Genomic DNA, 16,540 nt, shown 5'->3' on the forward strand with positions numbered 1-16,540 from the left:
AATTAATAACTTATTATTACAAACGAAGCTTCAAATACAATTTCGTTATTATTAATTGTCGCCCTACCTTCAAAATTTTAATTACTTTTTTCACATACTTGCAATTAACCATTGTCGCTACAAACTTGTAATAACATTATTGGAAAGATATACAAGAAGATTGAAGACCTTCTTTCAAGAATCAAACCCTTCAATTTACGCTACCCATTTCTGATCTTAACAGTATCTTTCATCGCCTTTCCACCCTGCTGCTTTTAATTACACGCGATTACTTTCCATTTAAAAGCCACTGTCGACTAATTACGAAAACCAGCCGTACCGTTGCAACTGAACGGGACAAGAAAGCGTTCCGAATTCAAGAGGCTCGGGTATTGCTTAATCTTGGATGAAAATCTGAACCGTTGCTGAATATCCTCGGTGAACACCAGACCGACAACTTCCTCGGCTCCCGTAGCTGAGGCGAAAGATCACGGCGCACCGTCGATAAATCATGTTATCTGAACGGCAGAATCTCTCCTCGGATCATTTTTCCTGCCATTAACCGGCAATACCAGCAGCAGCTCGCGAACTTCGCATTATGCCTGCATTAAATGGCAATATCGCGTGTAATCGAGATACACGACAAAAACTCACGAAATTTCGATGCCAGCATCGTTCAATCTCAATTAGAGGGCGTGTTCCACTTCGAAAACGAAGACAAAGAATGAGGGGCAATTAGTTTTTAATTGGTCGTTGATGAAACAGTAAACAGTGTTGTTTTTAGCAATATTTGGCGAGCTATTATAATCGTCAAACTTGAAGCACCCCCTGTAGCATCCTCAAATCTACAAGAACATCAAGACCACTAACATCATTTCTCCAAACTCTAAGCTTCCAACTTCATGCATAAAAGCTACAGTAAGATCTCGATTAACTAACTAGAATATCAAATTCAAAATTCAAAGGTCCTCTTAATGGCCATTTTTTATTTCCTTTACAAATTAATATACTCTCGACTTATACTCTGAATAGTAAAAACCAGGATTCCAAAAATCACACTTAGATAACCATGACTCAGTTATTCCAGGTTTTACTGTATCCCCTGCAGAAATTCTACTACCCTCCACCCTCCCATATCCCCCCCAAAAACTGCGTCTCTAACTCAGCCCTATCTTGTTGCAGCCATGTGCAGGCAATTAGAGCAGATGAAAAAGGAGCGCATAAAAAACGGCTCGGCGACCACAACGACGATGTCCTCCTCTTCTCCGAGTCCCCCGCCAGCCAATCAGCTGGGGAACCGAGGCACGGGGTGCACGACGGTGCCCTGCAACCGTGACACCGACAAACTGCGCAGCAACGACGGGAACTGCAGCTACGAGTGCGTTGCCCTCCACGTCAGCCCCGATTTGGGTGAAAGGGTGATGCTGTCTGGTGGTCGCGCCCTCCTGGACGAGGTGTTCCCCGAGACGACCCAGGCGGTGATCGACGCTCGATCGGGCGTCGCCTGGCACCAGCAGGACGCCCGCCACGTGATCAGGTTCCCACTGAACGGCTACTGCAAGCTGAACTCGGTGCAGGCGATCACCAGGCTCCTGAACGCTGGGTTCCGCGTGGTGGCCAGCAACGGTGGCGGCGTCGAGGGGCAACAGTTCTCGGAGTACCTATTCGTTCGACAGGCCGTCAACACCTGACGGACCACCACGCACCAGAGGAAAACCAGCTCGAGGACGATCCGCTGCATCCAGCGCGATCATGACCCCGAGTGAGTTGTCCAGGACTCGAAGACTGCGTCTAGGGCGGCGATAGAGGGTCGTTGTCCTTGACGAGAGCACCGAGGGGTGACTGGGAGCTTCTTTCAGGATATCGTAACTGTAGATCGATTGTACTGGGAGAGAGAATTCGATGGGTTATGAAGGGTTTAGTGTTGGGGAATGGTTCATGGAGTTTAATGGTTTGATTAGAAATTTGGTTCCTTCCAGGTCACGAGAAATTCGAAATTTCAAACTGAGATTGGGAATGTCTAGGGAATATCCGCGGGGTACTCGATCGCAGTTACGATGGTAGTAATAGTTAGAAGTGTGTAATGGGTGGATCTTTAGATGTAGCTTAGCAGAATCGGTATTCAGATTTTGGTGAGTTACAGGCGAAGGATGAAGGAAATGGAGGTGTGAGAGGGAAAAAGACAGATGACGAGTGGATGTTGTAAACAAATTAATATCTGACTTATGAATAGTGGTATAATGTGGTTGGTCGAACTTCTTACAGTACACTGGTTCTCGAACTTCTCCCTTTAGGAACAAGTGGTACAAATATTCTATTAGGCTTGATGCAAAATGACAGTACTAGTGTTACTGGTAGTGTCTGGTAACCCTTCCCTAAGAGTAACACTAGTACTTTCTACTAACTCTTCTCTGGAGCATTTCAACCTCCTCCCTTCCCTGATCAGTATCTCTATATCCTAACCCAAATGAATTATTTTTAACTTCGATTATTCTGTCAAACGATTCACAAAAATGATCACAGATGACCTAAAAATTTCCTCTTCTTATGTCCCCCAAGATGGCGTCGTGTCTTCCTGAGGACGTTCTCCACTTTAAGGACCAAGACTCTAATAACTTACAGCTAAAGACTTTGTCTCACGGAAGTTGGACCGCACATAGCGCCACGGAATTGTAATTCATATTCTGCAATTCATGGTTACAGGACTACCGTTAAAATTGTGTTTCAATATCCCCGCGAATATTGGGCTCAGGCCACATAATCATCGCGGTTACGCGTCGTCGAACGGTATCATTACACACGCTCGTGACCCACATGTATGCTAAGAAGCTCGGGTGCGCCGGTCCTTACTTTGCTCTTATTTAATAAGCTGTATAGTCGACGATGGAGAAAATTTCAAGTTGTAAATCAATCGGCACGGTAAACGGAAACACCTCTCGACAGATTGGTCCTTCAGAAGCCTCACACATCCATGGACAATCGTTTTATCTTCAAATTCCAGGAAATAATAAAAGGATTCAAATATTTTGTAGAATTTACCACCGAAGAGAATGTACAAAACTCTAATTGGATATTTGCAAATTTCAGAGATCACATTTCCGTTTATGGCATCGTTTGTCTCTCAGCTTCAAATCTTCTTCATGGTTGACTGTGCCCAATATGTATTTAAATTGCCATATTAATTATCTACTGTAAATACCGCGAATAAACGTGTATCTATATCTATATAAATATTGAATATTCTATGTACTTGGCCGACGCGTGAATGCGGAACACTCGACAACGAACTAATATTCGCGTTGATCTCATCGGCTCTCGATTAAACGACTGTGGTTTCTAACGATAATTCTTGGAAAAAAGGTGTAACAATTGCGAACGAGGGAGGATCGATCCAGTTTCTCGGATTTTAGCTGAAGTCTCGCGCACGACTTCCGCTGCAACGACTGTTCCGGTTATTGTAAGTTAACGAGGAGGAGAGGAGAATGGTTTCTAATCGACGAAACACTTGCTACGATTAAGTATCGTTTCGATTGATTTAATAAAATGTTTATTACACGAAACCATGCGTGTACACCAGACCCCTTTTATGTTAAACTCTTTGGGGAGGAATTTGGTAAAGGCTGGAAAGAAATTATTTATATAGTTATTTGTTCAAGTCTATGTAATATACTCATTCAATATCTATCTAATTATATAACTGGATTCTTCGTCTTTTATTTCAGAGAAAGGAGGCTATTTTGTTTCAGGAATTGGAATTCAGAAGTTGAAGGGAAGGAAAAAAATGACAGGCAAAGAATTCGAATATTCGCATATTTGAATATTTGAATATTTAAAAATTTGAATATTTGAATATTTGAATATTTGAATATTTGAATATTTGAATATTTGAATATTTGAATATTTGAATATTTGAATATTTGAATATTTGAATATTTGAATATTTGAATATTTGAATATTTGAATATTTGAATATTTGAATATTTGAATATTTGAATATTTGAATATTTGAATATTTGAATATTTGAAAATATTCTAAAGTTTCAAAATTCAAACAGACCATTTCTCGAATAGATAATTCAAAGATAATTCAAATTAAAATAATATTACTTTCCCCACAAAAAGTACCACATACAGCATAATACTATATTTTCTTCTTTTGCTACTACTAACATTATCATTAAACCCCAAAAATGAATGAATATATTCTACCCATCATAATAGAATTCTCACATAACGATTTAACTGTCTCCAACTCTACCTTCCTGGTTGTCAGTGTCCCTGGAAGAAAATCATCGTTCCCTTTTTCGTATTATAATGGGAGTAGGAATAACGATCCAGAATAAAGGTCATGCTTGAACATTGTTCCCGGAAATGTATCAGCTAGCCTGTCGGGGCGAAGAGGGGAGAAGCACCGTTGTGTTCTCTATCGCGGGCGCAGCCCCTCTCGGCCACGGTTTGCTTTCGCGAGCAGAAATAAAATCCGCCGCGCAACGAGGCGGAATGAAATCATTAGTCGGACAATGCAGTTTCCATGGCATAAAAATTTGATAGGCTTTAAACGGGTTACGCAATATCTGCTTTCGACTTTTCCCAGGGCCGTGCGTGCCCGCGACTCGCCCGAGCGCATCCCGTCCAACGACCTTTCGCTCTCCGATGACTTTCGTAATCGCATATATTTCTGCTGCATAATTGCAGCGAGCCCCGTTATCTCCTCGAAAGAAGGAGAAAGAAATAGAGCTAATAAAATCGTCATCGGCCCCTTAAACAGGATCATCCATTATAAATACGTTGTATTCTTGGTCTGTTTGTCGACACGGGTATGCAAATTAGACTCGATGCAATCTATTTGCATTTTTGATAGCGACCTGTGGGAATATCGGAAAATACTAGCTGATAAAGTTGGAAAATGTTGAGGCTGGTTTTTAACGTGTTTCTTTTTTTTTTTTTTTTTTTTTGTAGCCATGAGTTTAATAGTTTTACATCTATCTATAATATTGTGGGGGATCTACTTATTAGACTGGCTTTTAATCTGGCTTTTTTTATTAATTATCCCTCTTCTTCTTTTTTTATACTTTAGTGAGATTGATTAATCTGCCAAATACGTGAATGTCAATGCAAGAGATGAAGTGTTATTAGTAGCAGATACCTATAAAAAAAAACTGATAAATCCTGCTTAGAAATCCCTTTCAAAGATACAGCCCTCATAATTAACAAAATCACCAAATCAAGAAGAACAAACCAGAATCCATTTCTACGAGCAACCCCGTGTTTCCTAAATACCCATGCAAAACCTCGCTCACAAAACCTTTTCTTCCTGCTGTCGACACACCCTTGCCCAAAGAACCAGCCCCATTTTGCATTGTCGTTACAGTGTAAACGCATCGACATCGCTGACAAGCCATCACCCCTCGCGTAGCCTGAAAGAGGATTACAGGTAATTAGCAAAGAATATAACGAAGGCTGAAAAGAGTAACCAGGTTCACGAGTCCATCTAACAATAGATCCTGCCGGTACTGGCTAGAGAAAAAAAAAGGAAAGCAGCGCAGGTGGAGAAAGAGTAGGAAGAGGTGGAGGAGCAGGAGAGAGCAAAAGAGCTCGGAACCGCGTTGATCACGTAACCGCGGGAATAAGGGATAAAGCGCACAAACGTCATTGCCTGAGGCCCCGTTTCCATGGTTACCGTGAACTCAATATCCGCGATGCCTGGGGGTAGCATGGGCCGCGGGCTGTCATCCCTCGAACCTGCCGAGCAGAGCGCCCGACGCTCACCCTTCTCACCCCCTCGCTTCTATTTTCCTTCTCTTTATATCGTTTCTTCCTCTCCACCTTATTGTTTCCGTCACTCTCTTCGCGGCCCTTTCTCCCCACTACCATCCCTTCCCTTTTTCTTCCCCCGATTTCCCTTTTCTTCATTTTTCGATTTTCTCCGCCCCCCTTTTTCCCGAAGAAAAATCTTCGAAACTTTACCTTTCGATCCTCCTCTTCCTTTCTTCGTCATAACCACCCCCCGTCGTCTATTTCTCTCGCGGGCTCTCCGTCTTCTTCCTCCGTCCTTTCTCTCGTCCCTCAGCCACCCCCGCGACCCTCAGACTCGCTATTGCACATTTTACCACCCGCCCCCGACGTTCTCCGTCTCTGTCGAGCGACGGCTTGATTATATTCCATTTCTGGATCGCCCCGAGGCCACCTCGGTCCCAGGTCCTTCAATACACGACACGGGGCGAAGTAGCCTTTGGCGTCAACACGGAAGACGGGCTTGAAATTTGAGTATAGCCCCGGACGCAGCACTGCTATTGTCTGGCATCAAGCATCCATGGGGCGAATTTTTTTTACGAACACCAACCCTCTGCTGGCTACCTAGGACGTCTGAAATTTAGTAAAATCGTGGTGTATTAAGAGGGATGATGTTCTTGTCGGGGTGGAGTGGTAGCGAACGCTGAAGAAGATGGGTTTGTATTCTTTTAGAATTGCAGGTGCATTGGAGACTCGATTACTCAGAGTACCAGGAGATTTAAACTCTGGAGCACCCTTTTAGTGACTAGTTTTTTTTATCTTTGACACACTAAGACCTATTTGGTCATTGTTTAAGGTTCAGTTGATGTTCTATTGTACCCCTATTGTTGTTATACTTAATACACACAATGTTGAGTAATAGAAATTGTGAATAATGAAAGCGCGATTAATTGAGGCTTTACTATATACACTAATCTTAAAGTGGAGGTAGAGTAACAGCAAAATGTAACAGTAACAGATATTTAATAATGACATTTCACACGGCAGTTTTTCACTGGTAAAGTAGAAAATAACATTCTGAAAACTGGAGATTATTTCTATATTCCTTCTTTTTTTGCATTCCAATATAATTCGAACGGACAATTGTGTTTTTATATCATTAAAGTTACAAAAATATTAAAATGAAATTGACGCATCATTTAAACTGAACGAGCATAACTCAGACAGAAGAATGTTACTCTATTTTTAGGATCGCGATAACTTCCTGATCCCGAAGCAAGCAGATTGCCACGCGAGGAGATTACTTTAGATAAAGCATAATAGAGTAGCATCTGGAACAGTAGTTTCGATAATACATAGTCTGAGCGTGATATCGTGCGAGGCACTTGCGTTACATAATCGAGTGTTTAAAACCTTCTATCACTCAGGGATGCCTATTTCATAAATGTCAGAACAGTGAACAGTAAAATAAAAAGACTCACATGAAAGTAAAATGTAATAAAATGAAATTTTATTACTAAAAAAGAGATTTAGCAGTTGCAGATTTAAAACATAAATTCTGTCTGAAATCATTGACCTAAAAAATTCATACTGCAAATTCCTTTAATAGCTCTATCACCCGCTCTATAAATAGCCATTGTACATAAATAGAAACAGAAGCACATATCTTTGTCGATGTATTTATATAAATATACAAGAAGAAAATAATTGTACAATAGGGAATAATGTTTACTCGAATATTATGTTCAGCACTTGTATCGTTTAATTTCGTAGATACACTAGCAGCTGGAAATTATACTGGACTTTATAGTTTCGCGAATAAAACTACCCCTAAATGCCGGGCTACGAAGAGAACGCGAATAGAACTTCGCTTTCATCAAAGTAACTTAAACGCACATCTCGCAGAGATCGCATCCGCTGAACGAAAGGCAAAGAAACACATAAGAATCCTATGAATAAAAAATTCGGGCTATTCTTTGGTAAAACTTATTCTTGTGTTTTATTATCTTCTCGGTTACGGCTTATCCAATTACAATTTGTAAAAATATCATACTGTACCAAAACTGCTATGTACCGTCAGTTGATTTTTTGCTTTTTTCCATTTTAATCTTCTTTACATTTCTCTATTCATATTTTATAATTAGTAATAATCCCACCTAGTGGCAGTAAGGAGAACATTATAATCTAACTTTTCGAGAACTTGCGTCATCTCGTTTTCTTTCTTTTGGATCCTTCTTTCCCTCGAGCTCGTAAAAAATGATGTAGTCCATCATGTCGCGAAGAGGAACACGCAGCTAAGTAAAAATTTCTTTACACACGTGGAGTGCGCGGCAGAAAGTATGGTACAAGTAAATGGTATGTGCGCCTTTCGGAAAAGAAACTATACAGAGCTATGCAACAAAAAAAGAAAAAAAGAAAGAACGAAAAGTGAATTATTTACATGTACTCCGATCAATTTTTGCTTCAACGATCCGATTCCGTGGTTTCTTCAATTTTCGGGCTCTTCATCTAAGATCCTAATTTAAAAAACTTATCGTCGATTGCATTCGTATGTATATATATACATATATAATATATATAAAAGACAATCGCATCACGGTGCACGCAATAACAAATAGAATCATAGCTGAGATCAATATTGCAATATATTCTCGCACCTATTACCGTTTAAATAATTTTCATCGTTCCTTTTGTACTGACTTATCTCACGCAATTAATTCAGGCGCTACAAATATTTAAAAATAATACTAGTTCAACTTAATATTTTTTTCTCCATTTTTTTTCTCTTTTTTTTTTTCTTACATATTTCGTCAGTCTTGTGCGCGTATTGTATTCAATTAATATTGAACCGTTGAAGCAATTACGTTTCACGTAATTGTAACTGAAACGTTACGTAGAGTCGTTCGTTTCTTTCGTTTGATTATTTACACTAAAAGACTCGCAGGTGTACGTGCCTTTTATAATATTCCGCGAACGCCGGTCAGGAAATGTATTTCATCTCGTGCCATCCAAAGTATATGGAAGCACGAAAGTCAACGAAGAACGGGCGATCAGTTCAGATTACCGAAAGCCGTGGTTCTAATTTGTCGATCAGTATTCTTCGTTTACAGCCGATAATCTGAAGTAACCGTTCTTCCGCGATTTGCTAAGAAAAATAAATAATATATACGTTGTCGTTCTGCGATTTGCATCGGAACTACAATATAATAGAAAAATTTCCTATCATTGCCTCAACAGTTTTATATTACATACTATGAAAGTCGGCAATCGTGACTTGCCATGTATTAGCGTCGCGTATGATACTGCAAAGCATCAGAGAGGAATCGAGTGTTCGATTTCCGTGTTCGTATGTAAATACCTAATGGAGAATGAATAAAAGTCATTCTAGTGGAAACGGAAAAGCTGTTACAACGAAGACTGCTGCGAAAAGTCTAAGCTTGACATTGCGCTAAGGATTGAATCTAAACGCAATAAATGATACATACGTATAGATTAGCTATTACCAACTATTCGTAAATTAAAATCTTTTTCTTATCGCATCGATAGGCATACACATGTCTTTCTTTTACTAATTTTGCACGAAAGATCTATGTCTCGGGCACGTGGTCTGTGAAAGCTCATGTAATGAGCAAGTTAGGAAAGATCGATATATCTTTTCAATTATTACTCTGTACGATAATATAGGCACCCACGTACATCTGCAGCAAATTCTTTTACACTTATAAATCAGGTACACGCTTTGAATTTTCCCTTTTTTTTCCTTTTCGTCTCATTTCAATCGATCATATGTGAAGCACACTTTTATGTTTATTTTTTCGTTCTCGTTTTTTTAAAGAACATTTAGCAAAGAACCGCACCAATTCCGAAGAGGAAATATAAATAATTAAATTAACATCGATCGAAAAAATATCCGTATTTCGTACTTTTGTAAATATTTCTTTAATAAAAAACGTAACAGCTAATTCTTTTATAAACACTGAAAATGTAGATTACAACATAATATACTGATAACAATTCCATCATACGGTGGAGAGTAGCTATATTTTGTTGTACCAACATTGAAATTATCACTATTTTAGTATTTACGTGTAAGGTATTGTACAAATTATTCCATACTTTTTGGACAGTGTGCTCTCACAGTATATTATTACATTACGATCTGCAAAAATACGATTTACTATGATATAATATATATATATATAACAAAACCTGCACTCTTTACACTAGCGCTACAGTGTCCAAAAGTATAGGTCAAGTGTTATAATGCAGCAGAGGCATATACATAAATGACAATGTACACTCATTCATTCCGCCATACATGCACCATATAACAACACTTATATATGGCCACACAACATCCTCACTGTAAAGAGACTACCCAAGACTGATCATCAGGCATGTGCTCATACACATTGCTCTTTTCTCCTTTTTTTCAATGATGTAATTTTGCGTTGAAAAATAAAGAACAATCTATTTATATTACATTTAAAAAACTTTCAGTCATTTACAGTAGGGAAGCTTATCGACATGGTAGAAATAATCTTATTTTGAATGTATGTGGAATCCCGACGTGATTCGCAATGAACATCATTGTATGCAACTTATTAAACACTGTACAATGCAACGTACACGAACGTTACATGATCCATCAAGGTCCATTGAGGCCAGCTCACACGAGACCATGTAGGTAGGGCGCCAGATATCGGGCGGGTCACTCAAGTTCCTGCCCTTCACAGAACATCACTTCAAGTATGATTTATACAGCGTTGTGCTCCTACACGTTTCTTTCTCTTGTTCAAGAAGGAACAATAAGTCTCTAAAATTCACCCTTTTCAACCGCGGTCTCATTGGCATTTGTCTGTTCAAACCAGTTGTCGATGCGTTCAAGCCAGTATTACTTCCTGGACTGCTGGCGGACCCTCCCACGTCAAGTTTCGGCTTTTTACGTGGACCGATTGCTTGTAACGCTGTCAAGTTAGCTTCTCTCTGTCTTAATTCTTCCATCTCCGCGCGTTGCATCTATGAGAATTTAAATATAATTACATCTGTCCATACACCAGTGTAGGTTCAGATTTAAAAATTTACAATACCTCTTTAGCCTTCGCCTTAAGTTTAGCTTGTTCTGGATCTTCCGTTTTTGCACGACTTTTCGCAGCTCGTAGAAGTAGTTCCCTTTCTTGTTCCTCGTGTCTTCTGCGTTCGACCTTATCCAAGTCTTCTAAGAATTTTAACTGTGCCCTAACATCTTGCGTTACTTCATACCGTGGATCCACCTATAAATAATACATATTGTTTATTTAACAAGAGGGCTTATCTCATGACTACACAGAAATAGTGTAAAAGCTTGAATTATTTTTACCTTTATCAAATCTATCCTGTGTTCTGCAATTACAGCTAATTTTTCTACTAGATTCTTTAACCTTTCTTGTGCAGCGTGTGAAATTAACGCCGCAACTTCTTGATTAGGTTCTTCCAATCCATAATTAGAAACTAAAAAATAACCTTTTGTTGCTTAAATATGACCCTTGTATGAACTACATTATACACTTGAGCTCAAAGATAAACATAAGTAATCACCGATTTGTTTAATTCTCTGCTGTAATGGTGTCATATGTAAAAATACTTCATCTTTACAAGATCTTATTTGTGTTCCAACAAATTCTGTAGAACCGAGAATCCTTTGCGATTCCTCCGCAAGATTGACACCACCCATAGCTGCGACATCATTGATATCGTCATCTCCCCTATTTAATAACAAAAATATATATCTTTTCGATATAAACTCCACATAAACAATAGCTTACTTAGTAAAAGTGATTACTTACGTGTATCCTGCAGACGAAAAAGTCTTTTTTTCCTTTTCTTTAGTTGCTGGCTTTGGAACGAAAGAAGGCACTACGGCTTTGTTAACAGTAGTGGTTGCGTTGACTGTTTTTCCTTGCGTTGTAGTTGTCACTGTCTTAACGACAGTTGTTGTGATAGGTGGTTTCTGAATCGTGGGAGCAGTAGGTCGAATTCCAGTAACTGCTACCGTTGATTTCACAGTGTACGCTGTAGGACTACGGACTACTGTTGTGACGGGTCGTATCTGAAGGAAAAATAATTCGCTATAATATTTGTTGTAACTTACTGAACAAGCATATACAAGCAAAATGAGCAAATGACTACAAGTTCTATTTCTAAAATACGATTTAATTATCAATTACAGGAAATATAAAAACTAGAATTACGTTATTAGCTTACCAGCCTTTGCTGAACTGGCTGTGTAGGTCTAGGGACTGTAGTCGTAGCTGTAGGTAGTGGAGTCATTACTCTTATTTGTGTAGTGGCAGTAACTGCAGTTACAGGGATTGTTGCTGCTGTTACAGCAACAGTTGGTCTAATCTGATTCTGCTACATAGTATTAGGAAATATTTTATGAGATACATGATAAATGATATACATAAAAAGGTAAATGGGAAAAGCATGGATAAAGAATGTAACTCTACTCTTAATTACTATTTATAGTAACTACTTTTACATTATGTGAAATGTAAAAATTTAGTCATTTTTAATTATTTTTACCTGTGTAACTACAGGAGTCACAGACGTTACAGGAAAAACAACTGAAGCTGGAGGTGGTTTTATGCCTTCTATAACCAACTCTTTTGTAACAAGAGATTGCCGTAAAAGCGGCAAACTTTTTTTGAGGAATCCGATTAGGCATGGTTGAGGTGATGCATTCAATAATCTTTCAAGTCTATCACAGAATTCCTCTGGTTCAACTTTAGTATCAATTAATTCTTGTATCAAAGTTCGAACATTCCTCTCTACTGCTTTAGGTTCTCGACTAGACAACTCTAATAAGTTTGCTAAAAATTTACGGCACTTTTCTTTGGTATTATCTGTAGTTTGACGCTAAAAACAGAAAAGCAATATTAAAAGTTACTAATACGAAAACATTTAACATGTTCACAGCTCACAGTAAACATTAATTGCTAATGATTATCATTTACAAGAAAGCTATAATTAATTTTATGAATTTAATAATATATAATACATACAGGTGCAGGTGTCTGTACTGTCTGGACAGTAGTAACAGGTGGGGCAGGTGTAGTTGTGGCAGCAGCAGTCACTGTTGCTGGAGTTGTAGTTGCTGTTGTGATAGTTGCAGCCACAGTCTATTCCAATAAATAAGAGCAATTATTATAAAATATTTTGTGTTTAACACTTTCACGGTCGCATGTTTTATGAATGAACTTTTGCCTGATGCCGTGGAATCACTCACAGCCTATCTGCATTTCTCCTATCTGAATTTTTATCATTGTTATCTAATATCTGATTAGGATCATTATTAACATCTTTAATAATATCAATAGTTATCAGAATATTTTGGAAAAACTTTAAAACAAACTCAAACTGCATGAACAAAGAGATCGGTACTACCGAAACAACATACTTTTCTTAGATCGGCAAAAATAAGGCACAAAACGTTCCGGAGTGAGATAAGAGACGGCGAGAGCAAAGGCAAATCTACACGACAGCGGTCGTTAACCGACCTTCAAAGTATTAAAATTATTTATAAACGCTTGTTCAATACATAAAAAAAGAAAAAAGTAGTTATATTTTATTCGTCAAATAATATCTATGTATTTATAAATTTTTCAAAATTTGAATAGATTTACGAAATTGCAATGTCACTCCAATTTAAAAGCGTTTTGAAAGCATTGCACAAACTAAAATATGTACTACAAACTTATAAGACAATGACAATTTTATTTGTGTCATGCTTTAATTTTAAAACAAATATTTTATGTCTCATAGATTTATTATCAACACTTTTAGAGGAGATTACATCGTTTAAAGTTCTGAAGCTCAGTGTTAAGAAAAACATAAAAAGATATTTCCGCATGCATTTTCCAATCAAATACTTGAGAGAATACTCATAGCATCATTTATTTTCTATTTTTTTTACTACTGCATTCCTGCCAACAAGACAGTCTACATATGCCTTTTCTACATACATGCTGAACTTCAGATTCGTTAAACATAAAAACGAAATTTTTATTATTTTATGAACCAATTTCAAAATTTCAAAATAAGTAAAATCGTTATTTAATTGAAGAGTAAATTACACTATATATTGAAGACGCACTTGTACCTTGTACAGACTCGTAATTATACTTTATTATACAACAATTGAAGCCCTTTTGTATTAATAGGACATAAGTCATATACAAAATCAATAATTTGTATATTAAACTATTCAAGTACGATTTTGATATAAGAACATATTAAAAAGCTAATACATAAAAAATTATAGAAATATACTTCTATGTATGATGTCAATAATTAATTATTCTCTTACGTCATACGAATATTCTTCTGATTAAATAATTTACAAAAATTTCATAAATGTACAAAACAACTTTCAATATCTGAAGATTACAAAACATTATATTTATATAATGTCTGAAGAATGTTTTAATCTAAATTTTATATACACAAACTCAGTCAATTTTGTCAAACATTCTATGATACCCTTAACCAATATAACATGCAATATGTGTATATATGATAAATGCATTGACTTCATAAAACAACTGCATTTTTCACAAACTTAGAAAATCTACAATACAAAGGCATCCCAGCAAATAAGCCAATACGAAAACAAAATTCTTTATTACTACAAAAAACTTTTCAGCCATTCATGGCAACTGAAAGTTTAATACAAAATACAAGTCTTTTTTTTGTTTAATTTTAAATCAAGTATAAACTAATACAAAATTTTCCCTTTTACATATAGTAAGACTATATTTGTGCATATGCATTACTGATTTTTAAAAATCAAGAAAGGCAATTAAGTGTGATAAAATTACACTATAACTTAAAGGAAACCTCATCAATTAATACAGAATAAAAGAATATAAACATAATACATAGCCTTACCAATAACACCATTCCAACTAATGGCACAAACTAAAAGTCTACTACAGCACTACATCGAGTCTCGTAAGAGGTATAAGAATGCGTCACCTGAACAGATTTTCTTAGGGTGGCGAGTGGTGGGCCAGTAAACTGTGTATTCAGCCTACTTACAGCCGGCACTGAGGCTAAGCGATAGGTAGTGCCTGGAGATGGTGCAGCAACCACTGCATTTCCTGCTATACTATTTGGCGTAACTGCAGTACCAGCAGGAGTACCTGCAGTTGGAGGTGGCCCTACCCTTAACAATTGGTACTGTCCATTTTCTGTTTTTAATAATATGTGACCTTGAGTTCCAGGTTGAAGACTATGTAATGTTTGTAAAGTTATCTGCAAAAATAATAAATTTTTTATAATTCAAATTTTAACATAAATACACATAAACAAATGTTTTATATAATATAGAGTTCTACAGATACGTAATATTATAGATAGATAATATAGCCTTTAAGTAAATATATATATATATTTGTTCATAAACTAGAATTATCTTACCCCTGGTGCTCCAGGTCTTGTTCCAATCATATGTGGACCAATTACTACTCTAGATGCAACTTGTTTCCCGGCTTGCTGTCCTGGCACTGGCGTACCAGGACGCATTGCATTGACATTAAGAATTTGCACATTGCTGGGTACTATCGTCGATGTAACTCCAGCTTTACCCTGTAGAGCTGTGCTGACTGCATTGCCAGCCACAGAAACAGGAACAGACATTGGAACAGAAACCATGCCACTGGGTGCTACACTAGTCTTTATCACTAAAGCTGTACCCGTCGGCTTATTTACACTAGCCACTGTCTGACTACCTGTTTCACTAACAGAGCCAACATTTGTAACAACGTTCGACGTTGTCTGTAACACTGCCTGTGATGTTAATCCCAATGTACCATTAGCCAGTTGTCCAACAGTTTGCGTAGGAAAAGAAAGTTTATTATTGACATTCGCCACCCCTGTGGTTGCTATTACTTGGCCAACTGTTGGATAAATAATCTTGACTGGCTCATGAGCTTTAGTAAGGCTCGGTATATGTGTTGTTGTTTGATTACTGGTCACCTGGTTAGTAGTAACTTGATTGATAAAAGCAGCAGGGGGGACTGCTGATTGTGTATGCTGCTGTTGCTGCTGCTGCTGCTGCTGCTGTTGTGTAGTAACCTGTGGCGCCACTGTGTTTGAAGTAACCACGTTTACTGGGAGGAGAGTGCTCGTGGTAATGGACTTCGTTACTTCTTGAGTCATCAGACTGTTCACTGTGGTAGCACCGCCGCCGTTCGAAACCCCATGTTTCTGCGGCTGTACCGCGGTGATGGTGCCCCCGTTGGAAATACCACTGTTCACCTGATGATTCTGCTGGCTGACCGACGCAGAACTTACTTGATGACCAGAGACAGCCGGCGTCGACGTTACCAGTTGTGTTTCCAGGGAGCCCACTATCGCGTTCACTGCGGATTCATCGACGTCCGTGCTCAGAGCTTCCTCCAGAAACTTAGCTGACGCCATTTTCTTCCAAGCTCCAACTGTAAACTGATCTGCGCATGCGCCTGTCGCAAATTGTTCCCATGGTGCATTGCCCCCCCTAGCGCAGCTGAGAATTATACGCGGTCTTTCTTCTGTTTACCATCCGGCGGTACTCGATTTCGTTAATATTCCTCACCATTGTGAAAAATCGTGCTGATCCTCTCTCATTCGAGCCACGAGTTACCATGTTCTTCGTTTCCCACGCATCGGAAAAGCGATTATCGCCATATTACATTACAACGTTGATCATTTATGTTATGGCTGTCAATACTAGACATGCAAACACGTCACCCGCCAAAATGGCTATCCTCGAAACCGTAGATTCGTTCACGGTTCGTTCTTTCGCCAA

At 38.2% G+C, this 16,540-nt stretch overlaps 2 protein-coding genes across 4 annotated transcripts in view; one reads left to right on the forward strand and one right to left on the reverse strand.

The window, feature by feature from the left end:
* The window catches only part of Twz (BTB/POZ domain-containing protein twz), a 36,231-nt gene extending 34,499 nt beyond the window's left edge, over positions 1–1,732 (forward strand). Inside the window, exon 5 of the mRNA XM_076388893.1 lies at positions 1,162–1,732. Within this exon, the coding sequence (XP_076245008.1) occupies positions 1,162–1,670 (509 nt within the window). The 3' untranslated portion in view covers positions 1,671–1,732. The remainder of the gene's footprint in view (positions 1–1,161) is intronic.
* Positions 1,733–6,825: 5,093 nt separating this feature from the next.
* Positions 6,826–16,198, reverse strand: LOC143188011 (transcription initiation factor TFIID subunit 4). Of its 3 annotated transcripts, none has more exons than XM_076392053.1 (10): positions 15,172–16,198; positions 14,728–15,006; positions 12,756–12,872; positions 12,277–12,609; positions 11,956–12,102; positions 11,538–11,800; positions 11,290–11,456; positions 11,072–11,202; positions 10,803–10,985; positions 6,826–10,731 (listed from the first exon to the last, which is right to left on the reverse strand). In XM_076392053.1, exons 1-10 carry the CDS (start codon positions 16,171–16,173, stop codon positions 10,453–10,455), a joined length of 2,901 nt encoding a protein of 966 aa, XP_076248168.1. In that variant the 5' UTR covers positions 16,174–16,198; the 3' UTR covers positions 6,826–10,452. The 3 variants fall into 3 exon arrangements, with proteins under 3 accessions (XP_076248168.1, XP_076248167.1, XP_076248170.1); XM_076392052.1 differs by having other exon boundaries at positions 6,827–10,731; positions 11,956–12,105; positions 15,172–16,197; XM_076392055.1 differs by having other exon boundaries at positions 6,827–10,731; positions 11,956–12,105; positions 14,791–15,006; positions 15,172–16,195.
* Positions 16,199–16,540: the final 342 nt, after the last annotated feature.

The sequence above is a fragment of the Calliopsis andreniformis genome, chromosome 2 (genome assembly GCF_051401765.1).
Source record: "Calliopsis andreniformis isolate RMS-2024a chromosome 2, iyCalAndr_principal, whole genome shotgun sequence".
NCBI classification, from domain to species: Eukaryota; Metazoa; Arthropoda; class Insecta; order Hymenoptera; family Andrenidae; genus Calliopsis; species Calliopsis andreniformis.